The 12,002-nt window shown below is 44.9% G+C and overlaps 1 protein-coding gene across 1 annotated transcript in view; it reads right to left on the bottom strand.

Moving 5' to 3' along the window:
* Window positions 1–12,002, bottom strand: part of LOC119962304 (dynein heavy chain 11, axonemal-like) — a 690,045-nt gene that overhangs the window by 70,079 nt on the left and 607,964 nt on the right. Inside the window, exons 49-50 of the mRNA XM_038790290.1 lie at window positions 9,082–9,204; window positions 8,773–8,977 (exon numbers count right to left, since the gene is read on the bottom strand). Of these exons, the coding sequence (XP_038646218.1) occupies window positions 8,773–8,977; window positions 9,082–9,204 (328 nt within the window). The remainder of the gene's footprint in view (window positions 1–8,772; window positions 8,978–9,081; window positions 9,205–12,002) is intronic.

Genomic DNA, 12,002 nt, shown 5'->3' with positions numbered 1-12,002 from the left:
TTCATCACATTTAACACCTCACATGGCAAAATAATCACATGCAGCATTTTCCCAAGGGGCTGGTTTAAAATCACTGAATAATTCATCAACAACTACCATGTTGTTGCACAATTCGAAAACATTCAAATCAAACATATTTTGTCCAATCAAATTATTTTTCCACCGGCTGAGAACAGAGCTTCCCTCCCTCTCAAGTTTACAATTGCAATCTAAAAAACATCCACATTCATTTTCTGCTTGCTATTTCTACAATAATGACACACACAAACATAGATTGCCTCAGAGCACGCAGACCTCCTGAAACCACTGGAGGATGAAGAATGGCAGTTGCTGAGGAGAACAGCTCATTCCCAACATTCAACAAAATGAGGAAAAAAGACTTTAAAATTTGTGTACCGAACACATCATACACCCTACAAATTACATTGGTTTAACCCTACCCAACAAACAAATGCTAGCAAAAGTTCACTCATACAGATGTAGTGTTGGACATATAGCTCTACTCTGAGATACTGGTTCACTTCAGAACTACATTTTTTGAAGAGTTCATAGAATTATAGAATTTACAGTGCAGAAGGAGGCCATTCGGCCCATCGAGTCTGCACCGGCTCTTGGAAAGAGCACCCTACCCGAGGTCAACACCTCCACCCTATCCCCATAACCCAGTAACCCCACCCAACACTAAGGGCAATTTTGGACACTAAGGGGCAATTTATCATGGCCAATCCACCTAACCTGCACATCTTTGGACTGTGGGAGGAAACCAGAGCACCCGGAGGAAACCCACGCACACTCGGGAAGGATGTGCAAACTCCGCACAGACAGCGACCCAAGCCGGAATCGAACCTGGGACCCTGGAGCTGTGAAGTAATTGTGCTAATCTCAATGCTACCGTGCTGCCCCTCAAGTTGAAAGCACTCTCCTCCCAGAAGAGCTTCAAATCTGTCATCCAGGACTTAAATGGAATAAATAAAAAATATTTTTAGAGATAGACTTTTCCTACTTCTTCATAAGCAGTCCCTTGGGACCGAGGATGACTTTGTTCCATTCCAGGCTTTTGGATCCTGAGGTGGCTAAAATGTTCAATGCTGGATCTGCACACTCTCCCACAGGTGGGCAGGTAGTGTTTGATGAGGCAGGTGGGTGGGATGCTTGGATTTTCGTACACTCCTTCCACGCTGTCTGTGCTTGGTCTCCACCTGCGTCTGTTAGAGATCCACTTTCGTGGATGCTTCTTCTCCAGTTTGACCGGTCTCAAGCAAGAGATTCCCAAAAATAATTGGGGATTTTTTCAGGGCGGTTTTGACAACATCGCTGAAACATTTATTTTGCCCTTCTGGTAACCGCTTGCCCAGCCAAAGCTTAGAGCAAACAGCTTGGTTTGGGGCTCTTCTGTCAGGCATGCAGATGATGTGTCCCACCCAACGTATTTGTTTAACTGCGCACACCTCGATACGTGGAATATTGGCCTGTGAAAGAACACTGATATGGTAATGCCTTTCCTGCCACTGAATTTGCAGAATTTTGTGGACGCATCACTGGTGATATTTCTTCAGGATTTAAGGTGTCTGCTATATGTTGTCCATTCTCTGATGCATATAAGAGGGCTTGTAGCTGTACAGCCCTGTAGACCATGAACTTGATGCTGGGTTTGAAGTGTTTGTCATCAAACACTCTCTTCCTCAAAAGGTCGAAGACTGCGCTGGCACACTGGAGGCGGTGTTGCGTTTAATCATTGAATCCTGCCTTCGCTGAGAGGAGGCTTCTGAGGCAGGGGAAATTATCAATGTTTTTCAATGGTTCACTGTGGATAGAACATAGAACATAGAACACTACAGCGCAGTACGGGCCCTTCGGCCCTCGATGTTGCGCCGACCTGAGAAACTATCTGAAGCCTATCTGACCTACACTATTCCATTTTCATCCATATGTCTATCCAGTGACCACTTAAATGTCCTTAAAGTTGGCGAGTCTACTACTGTTGCAGGCAGGGCGTTCCACACCCCTACTACTCTCTGAGTAAAGAAACTGCCTCTGACATCTGTCCTATATCTATCACCCCTCAATTTAAAGCTATGTCCCCTCGTGTTGGTCATCACCATCCGAGGAAAAAGACTCTCACTGTCCACCCTATCTAACCCTCTGACTATCTTATATGTCTCTATCAAGTCACCTCTCAGCCTTCTCCTCTCTAATGAAAACAACCTCAATTCCCTGAGCCTTTCCTCGTAAGACCTTCCCTCCATACCAGGCAACATCCTAGTAAATCTCCTCTGAACCCTTTCCAAAGCTTCCACATCCTTCCTATAATGTGGTGACCAGAACTGCACGCAGTACTCCAGGTGCGGCCGCACCAGAATTATGTACAGCTGCAGCATGACCTTGTGGTTCCGAAACTCAATCCCCCTGCTTATAAAGGCTAGCACACCATATGCCTTCTTAACAGCCCTATTAACCTGGGTGGCAACTTTCAGGGATTTATGTACCTGGATGCCGAGATCTCTCTGTTCATCTACACTACCAAGAATCTTGCCATTAGCCCAGTACTCTGCATTCCTGTTACTCCTTCCAAAGTGAACCACCTCACACTTTTCCGCATTAAACTCCATCTGCCACCTCTCAGCCCAGCTCTGCAGCTTATCTATGTCCCTCTGTATCCTATAACATCCTTCAGCACTATCCACAACTCCACCGACCTTCGTGTCATCTGCAAATTTATTAACCCATCCTTCTACACCCTCTTCCAGGTCATTTATAAAAATGACAAACAGCAGTGGCCCCAAAACAGATCCTTGCGGTACACCACTAGTAACTGAACTCAAGGATGAACATTTGCCATCAACCACCACCCTCTGTCTTCTTTCAGCTAGCCAATTACTGATCCAAACCGCTAAATCACCTTCAATTCCATACTTCCTTATTTTCTGCAATAGCCTACCGTGGGGAACCTTATCAAACGCCTTACTGAAATCCATATACACCACATCAACAGCTTTACCCTGATCAACCTGTTTGGTCACCTTCTCAAAAAACTCAATAAGGTTTGTGAGGCATGACCTACCCTTCACAAAACCGTGTTGACTATCGCTAATCAACTTGTTCTTTTCAAGCTGATTATAAACCCTATCTCTTATAACCTTTTCCAACATTTTACCCACAACCGAAGTAAGACTCACAGGTCTATAATTACCAGGGTTGTCTCTACTCCCCTTCTTGAACAAGGGGACAACATTTGCTATCCTCCAGTCTTCCGGCACTATTCCTGTCGACAAAGACGACATAAAGATCAAGGACAAAGGCTCTGCAATCTCCTCCCTGGCTTCCCAGAGAATCCTAGGATAAATCCCATCTGGCCCAGGGGACTTATCTATTTTGACATTTTCCAAAATTGCTAACACCTCCTCCTTTTAAACCTCAATTCCATCTAGCCTGGTCAACTGAACCTGAGTGTTCTCCTCGACAACATTGTCTTTCTCCAGTGTAAACACTGACGAAAAATATCCATTTAACGCTTCCCCTATCTCCTCTGATTCCACACACAACTTTCCACTACTATCCTTGATTGGCCCTAATCTTACTCTAGTCATTCTTTTGTTCCTGATATACCTATAGAAAGCCTTAGAGTTTTCCTTGATCCTATCCGCCAACGACTTTTCGTGTCCTCTCCTCGCTCTTCTTAACTCTCCCTTTAGGTCCTTCCTGGCTAACTTGTAACTCTCAAGTGCCCTAACTGAGCCTTCATGTCTCATCCTAACATAAGCCTTCTTCTTCCTCTTGACAAGTGCTTCAACTTCCTTAGTAAACCACGGTTCCCTTGCTCGATAACTTCCTCCCTGCCTGACAGGTACATACTTATCAAGGACACACAGTAGCTGTTCCTTGAAAAAGCTCCACATTTCGATTGTACCTATCCCCTGCAGTTTCCTTCCCCATCCTATACATCCTAAATCTTGCCGAATAGCATCATAATTGCCTTTCCCCCAGCTATAATTCTTGCCTTGCGGTATATACCTATTCCTGCCCATTGCTAAAGTAAACATAACCGAGTTGTGATCACTATCACCAAAGTGCTCACCTACATCTAAATCTAACACCTGGCCGGGTTCATTACCCAGTACCAAATCCAATGTGGCCTCGCCCCTTGTTGGCCTGTCTACATACTGTGTCAGAAAACCCTCCTGCACACACTGCACAAAAACTGATCCATCTATAGCACTCGAACTATAGTATTTCCAGTCAATATTTGGAAAGTTAAAGTCCCCCATAACAACTACCCTGTTACTCTCGCTCCTGTCGAGAATTATCTTTGCAATCCTTTCCTCTACATCTCTGGAACTATTCGGAGGTCTATAGACAACTCCCAACAGGGTGACCTCTCCTCTACTGTTCCTAACCTCGGCCCATACTACCTCAGTAGACGAGTCCTCAAGCGTCCTTTCTACCGCCGTAATACTTTCCTTGATTAACAATGCCACACCCCCCCCCCTCTTTAACCATCTTCTCTGTTCTTACAGAAACATCTAAATCCTGGAACCTGCAACAACCATTCCTGTCCCTGCTCTACCCATGTCTCCGAAATCGCCACAGCGTCGAGATCCCAGGTACCAACCCATGCTGCAAGCTCACCCACCTTATTCTGGATGCTCCTGGCGTTGAAGTAGACACACTTCAAACCAGCGTCCTGCTTGCCGGTGCCCTCTTTCGAACTTTTAACCCTATCCCTGACCTCACTACTCTCAACATCCTGTACACTGGGACTACAATTTAGGTTCCCATCCCCCTGCTGAATTAGTTTAAACCCCCCCGAAGAGCACTAGCAAATCTCCCCCCCCAGGATATTGGTACCCCTCTGGTTCAGGTGAAGACCATCCTGTTTGTAGAGGTCCCACCTACCCCAGAATGAGCCCCAATTATCCAGGAAACCAAAACCCTCCCTCCTGCACCATCCCTGTAGCCACGTGTTCAACTCCTCTCTCTCCTTATTTCTCACTTTGCTAGCACGTGGCACGGGTAACAACCCAGAGATAACAACTCTGTTTGTTCTAGCTCTCAGCTTCCACCCTAGCTCCCTGAATTTCTGTCTCAAATCCCCATCTCTCTTCCTACCTATGTCGTTGGTACCTATGTGGACCACGACTTGGGGCTGCTCCCCCTCCCCCTTAAGGATCCCAAAAACACGATCAGAGACATCACGAACCCTGGCACCTGGGAGGCAACACACCAACCGTGAGTCTCTTTCGTTCCCACAGAACCTCCTGTCTGTTCCTCTAACTATGGAGTCCCCAATGACAAGTGCTCTGTTCCTCTTCTCCCTTCCCTTCTGAGCAACAGGGACAGACTCTGTGCCAGAGACCTGTGCCCTATTGCTTACCCCTGGTAAGTCGTCCCCCGCAACAGTATCCAAAACGGTATACTTGTTATAGAGGGGAACGACCACAGGGGATCCCTGCACTGCCTGCCGGTTCCCTCTCCCTCCCCTGACGGTAACCCATTTACCTTCTTCTTTTACCTGAGGTGTGACTACCTCCCTATAACTCCTCTCAATAATCTCCTCCGCCTCCCGAATGATCCGAAGTTCATCCAGCTTCAGCTCCAGGTCCCTAACGCGGCTCTCGAGGAGCTGGAGTTGGGTGCACTTCCCGCAGATGTAGTCAGAAGGGACACTAGAGGTGACCCTTTCCTCCCACATTCTGCAGGAGGAACATTCAACTGCCCTAGCCTCCATTCCCACTGAACTAACTTCCCAACTACTGAAAAATAAAAAATAAAAAACTTGTTAGTTTAGCAATCCAACGGACAGAACTTTTTTTTTGGTTAGAGGAGGAGGATGGGTGGGAGACACTACGTAAGTAGTGTTTCGGGTAAAGCTGTCACTCGAGAACAGCCCCTTCACAAACCACCTTCAACTTACGCTGACCGCACTGCACGTATGCAAATCTCCCCGGAACAGCCAATCAGAAGCTCTGCTCTGGTGCCCTCTGCTGGATGCTTGCCTTCCGTCGAACTCCTCGGGTCACTGATGCAGGTGCACCTTCAACTTACGCTGACCGCACTGCACATATGCAAATCTCCCCGGAACAGCCAATCAGAAGCTCTGCTCTGGTGCCCTCTGCTGGATGCTTGCCTTCCGTCGAACTCCTCGGGTCACTGATGCAGGTGCACCTTCAACTTACGCTAACCACACTGCACGTATGCAAATCTCCCCGGAACAGCCAATCAGAAGCTCTGCTCTGGTGCCCTCTGCTGGATGCTTGCCTTCCGTCGAACTCCTCGGGTCACTGATGCAGGCGCACCTTCAACTTATGCTGACCGCACTGCACGTATGCAAATCTCCCCGGAACAGCCAATCAGAAGCTCTGCTCTGCTGCCCTCTGCTGGATCTTGATAGTCAACGTGTAGTGTTGCACAACAGGAACAGGCTTGTAGAGAACTTTCATCTTCTGGATATTTAGCCTAGATTCCATTATTTCACGTGCCTCCATGAATGTATCAACGACAGTTTGGGGCCTGGCTTCTGAGTGTGTGCATACACAAGATTTAATGACAGAGGTTGTGATGATTTTGGGTCTGGAATGGAGGTGTTGTAGGCAGAGTAGTTCCTGCTCAACTTACAAATTAACTCCACTTCGGCAGGGAGCTTCATGGAGATGAGGAAATTAGAGACAGACAACGTGATGCAATGGCTATGCTACGCCGGAAAAGCAGCTCGCCGTGGCACAACGTGGTCGATAAAAGCCAGGCGTGCTGGCGAGCAAAACGGGGCAATGTGAGTTCTCCACTGTGCGTTCGCGGCTGAGGGCCCTTATACAATGCGAGTCGCTTGGATAGCCATGTGTCTCTCGGCGCTGCAAGCACCAGGAAACACATGGCTAAATAATAATAATCTTTATTAGTGTCACAAGCAGGCTTACATTAACACTGCAGTGAAGTTACTGTGAAAATTCCCTAGTCACCACACTATGGCGCCTGGGTTTGGGTACACAGAGGGAGAATTCAGAATATCCGATTCACCTAACAAACACATCTTTCGGGACTTATGGGAGGAAACCGGAGCATCCGGAGGAAACCCGCACAGACAAGGGAAGAATGTGCAGACTCCACACAGACAGTGACCCAAGCCAGGAATCGAACCCGGGTCCCTGATGCTGTGAAGCAACAGTGCTACCCACTGTGCTACCGTGCCACCCTCGGGTAGCAGACCCCTTTTCTGTTCGTTAGAGCTCATAAACCTGTCTTTCACTACTAGCCCTTAGGGATTGACAACAGTACAAGTGATAACAAGTGAAGCCAAATGGCCATATTTATTCAAGCATGGACCTTGAAATTTCTTCAAAGGGGCCTAAACAGTAGATATCTGAAGAAGGCTTGGAAAAGGACAGTTAAGTAATTGAAAATCTATTAAATGAGTTACAGAAAGGTATTAACTTATATGGCTCAAGGCCAGGACCACAAATGGTATAACAATAGAGCACAGAGAGACATTGTTGCTGCGGACCTGGTCAGTCCTCATGGATGGCTCTTCAGAGGGCTGACCGCTGAGATGGACTCCGGTTCAGAGGGAAACTAAGTAACAGGTATTGTCATGAATATGTAGTATTGCTTCGTGGTTTAATAAAAGTGTAATAAATAGATCAATATCCAAATTTTTGTGTACCATTGATACCCAGAGTAGAGGCTGGACCAGACAAGGGTCTTACAAGTGGGATAGATTCAGAACAGATCTAGTACCTCAAAACTGGATATGAGGTGGTTAGAGGCCAGCAGGGTCGTGGCCTAGACCCAACCATCTTCGGTTGCTTCATTAATGACTTCCTTCCATCGTAAGGTCAACAGTAGTGATTGTGCAATGTTCAGTACACTTGTTGCTCATGAGATACTGAAGCTGTCTGTGCCAGCATGCAGCAAGACCCGGACAACTTTTATACTTGAGCTGATAAGTGGCAAGTAACATGAATGCCACAGATGCCAGACAATGATCCTCTTTCACAAAAGAGAATTTAACCATCTCCCCATGACATTCAATGGCATTACCATTGCTGAATCTCTCATTGTCAACATCCTGAGGGTTGCCATTGAATGAATTATGTAAGTACTGTGGTTACAGGAGCAGGTCAGAGGCTAGAAATCCTGCAATAAGTAATGTACCTTCTGACTTCCTAAAGTTTGCCCACTACCTACAAGTAATAAATCACGAGTTTGATGGCTTACTCTCCACTTGCCTGTATGAGTTCAGTTCCAACAACTCTGAAAGCATGGCACCATCCAGGACAAAACAGCTCTCTTGATTGGCTCCTTATGCATCACCTTTAAACAACCACTGCCTCTACCACCACTGAACAATGGCAATAGAATATAGCATCTATAGGACGCTTTGCAGGTACTCACCAAGGCTCCTTTGAAAGTACCTTTCAAACAATCAACCTATAATACCTAGGACAAGAGCAGCAGATGCATGGGAACACCAGCACAGGTTCATGTTCACACACCATCCTGACGTGGAACTATAATGCTATTCCTTCACTGTTGCTGAGTCAAAATCCTGCAACTTTTTTCCTAACAGCATAATCAGCATACTACACCACATGGACTGGTTCAAGAAGATGACTCACGACCGCTGTCTCGAGGGAAATTAGGGATGGGCAATAAGTACTGGCCTAGCCAGCGACATTCGCAACCCATGACCAAATAAAAAGATGCTGCCTCACCTGCATTTTCTGTATTTCTTTCATATTCATTGTACAATGTACAGCTAGATGGATACAAGGGAATTACCTTCAGTTGCTCCAGATCGGGTCTTTCAAGGTTCACCACTTCTGCAAGTAGCTGGTCTTCTAAGCCATCACGGGTGACTGTAAAGTTAATCAGAGTTGTCTGCGCCTGTATTTCAGGTTTGTAGTGAGGATTAGCCAGTTTGGTGTGTAGAATTAGATGAAAGTTGGGATGAAACATACATTCCTTATCTCCAATTCTAATGTACCTTTGAAAATAGGAATCAACTGTGTTAAATTACTCTATTTTTATCTTGGCACTTTTCAAGTTCATACTTGATTAATAAGCATTAAGATTCAAATCTATCACCACCTTCCTTTCTTAATGGTGTGTCTGCCAAGTAATGGATCTAGCACAGGATCAATAGTCTCTTCTATGTTTTCTATCAAAACTGGGTCGCCCACAATAAGTGCTTGTTCTATAATATCCACGTACCTAAAAAAGAAACAGAATCCATGATTGTAAATAGAAGAGCTGTGGGATCTGTAATAGTTTTAATGATATAAATCATATTTCAAGTATTAATCAAAAAGTGGATTCATCATCCTCTTTGCATATTACTCTTTATTCTTTAAATTAAGTTACCATAGGTAGGCTACATGCTAACAAGAGGTATGAAGGCTGAGGGAAAGGTGGAAGAAATCGGACAATGACAGAAAGATCCACTTCCATCCAACTCTCGTTTTAATATTCCTCTTCCTTAAAATGTCGAGTGCATTTCGTTAATTTAAATTGAAGTGGATCCTTCAAGAGCAGGAAGTACTGTTGAGGCTGTATAAGGCTTATGTCAGACCCCATTTGGAATATTGTGAGCAGTTTTGGGCCCCATATCCAAGGAAGAATGTCCAGAGGAGATTCACAGGAATGATCTCCGGAATGAAGAACTTGTCATAGGAGGAGCAGTTGAGGACTCTGGATCTGTACTTGATGGGGTTTGGAATGATACGGGGGGAATCACATTGAAACTTACAGAATACTGAGAGGCCTAGATAGAGCAAATGTGGCGACCATGTTTCCACTAGTAGGAGAATCTAGAACCTGAGGGTACAGCCTGACTAAAGGAATATCCTGTTTGAAAGAGTATTAATGTGTCAAATTCAATGTTCATTTCAATAGGATTTAAAGCATCCATTATTAAATCATCTCTAATGTAGCCTCTTCTCTGCCAAGTGGACATGAGTCTTGAAAGGTTAATGATGTGACAGAAATTGAAGATGAGCAGTGAAATAGAAGGATTATTGACTCTGGAATGCTTTGTGTTGGGGGTGGAATGATTGTGTGGTGGGTTCAGAATTGATGAGTCTCATGGCTGCCCAGCCTTATTTTAGCTGGATTATGCCAGTGTAGATCTTCCTGGCCCTCCTCGAAAGCTAGGTGTGCATCTGCAGGCACCATGGCTACATCAGGCTTCTCCTGCTCCTCCCTCCTCTGAAGATGCAGCTCCAGTCTTTTTTGCTGCATCTTAACATTATCATTCAGGACATCGTTGCCTTGTTAGTGTATAATGAAGGGTTCCCCAGATCTATCCAGAATTCAGCAGTCAAATGGCTTGCTCAATAACCACTCTTTTATTCATTATAGGACATGGATTAATCTGCATCTTGCTTTCTTGGAGCCTCTTGGTCATTTGACTCTTGATCGCATGTTTACATCATCAATAACAGCACGGTTTCTTTAACATAACCATTAATCTATTACTTTACGTCACCCCCAAGTACAATCGCCAAACTTTTACATTTTTTGTTGAATTATTTATATTACAGTCCCAATGCTTATAAACTTTCTGTACTGTATAGAGTTTCTATCTCACAATGACTGGACTGTAAAGGCAGTGAAACCCATTCCATAAAAACTGATTCAAGACAGAAAGCTTCAGGACGTGGATGGACACACCCCCTTGAAAAAGAAGAGAATAGCTGGCATTCTCTCTGTAATCTTCTGTGTTGCATACTGAGGAAAGGACTGGATAATGAAGCGCCTTCAACTTCAATGATGAATTTCACAACTGTGTCATTCGCCAATAGTGTGACAATGAAAAGATTTTTCAATACCTGAGACTTGAATAAATTTGGTAGTCAAGAAGAAGTTCAAAGAACTTCTTGAAGATATTGCAGAATATGAAGAAAAGGTGACTTCCCTACTACTCTTCAGATAGAGTTTATACTTTCTATAGCACTGATATAATGTCCACACTTGCTTCAGCATGAGGCTGCTCCATTGTAGGTAATGGGAGCATGGTGTCACCATGAGAAAGTAGAGCCGTACCATTCAACAGTGGAATAAACCTCTAGACCGGGATCTAGATGAAGTTCCTGCACAGTACTCTTCAACTGTAGACGCTCTGTAGTTTGGGTCTCTGTTTCTTCACTGACGAATCCGCATGATTCAAATGTGAGCTGTAGCTTATATTCATACCAATTAATAAGCTCTGAACTTCCTCTACTGGTTTGATCCAACTTTGAATCAAACATCTTTCTTTCCCCCGTCAGCCAGAAATTGTTGGTGCATATCATTGGTGGGTTCCGTGACACAAGTAGGTGAATTCAGCTTTTTATTACCTTCCTCAACATTAGGATGAAACTCCTTCAAAAAGACAACTGAAATTTCAGCAGCATTTACAGTGGATTAAAGCATGTCACAAGATCAAGCACCTTTTCCTCCAACAGATCACATGCTTCTGCAATGGCTTCATTCTCAAGAACTGTCAGTACAGAGTTAACCAATATCCAGAAGCACCTCTGGTGATGGTCACAGTCTTTTTCAATGCCTTCTATTTCCATGCCTTCTAGCTCATCTGTGAAAAGTGAGATATGTACCATTTCCTGTGGAGCACTGGATGGAGTTTCCACAATAAAGAGTAACTCTCAGTGTAATGAATGAACTTCATGTGCTGCTGCTAATTCAAAGTCTGTCAGCCCTCAAACCAACTTTGGAAATTGATCTTTGAGAATTGCTTTGCTGTCCTCTCATGATACTTCACTGAGCTTGTGTATAAGACCAAGTCTTAAGAATGCTGACCTGCAGAATTTCCAATTCACCTAACAAGCATGTCTTTCGGAACTTGTGGGAGAAAACTGAAGCATCCAGGAGGAAACCCACGCAGACATGAGGAGAACATGCAGACGCCGCACAGACAGTGCCCCAAACCAGGAATCAAACCTGGGTCCCTGGCGTGGTGAAGTAACAATGCTAACCACTGTACACCGTGCCACCATGAAAGAGCTGCTGGACCA

This window comes from Scyliorhinus canicula, chromosome 2, assembly GCF_902713615.1.
Source record: "Scyliorhinus canicula chromosome 2, sScyCan1.1, whole genome shotgun sequence".
Taxonomy (NCBI): Eukaryota; Metazoa; Chordata; class Chondrichthyes; order Carcharhiniformes; family Scyliorhinidae; genus Scyliorhinus; species Scyliorhinus canicula.
The sequence above is the reverse complement of the archived record's forward strand: the minus strand, read 5'-3'. Positions and strand labels throughout refer to the sequence as shown.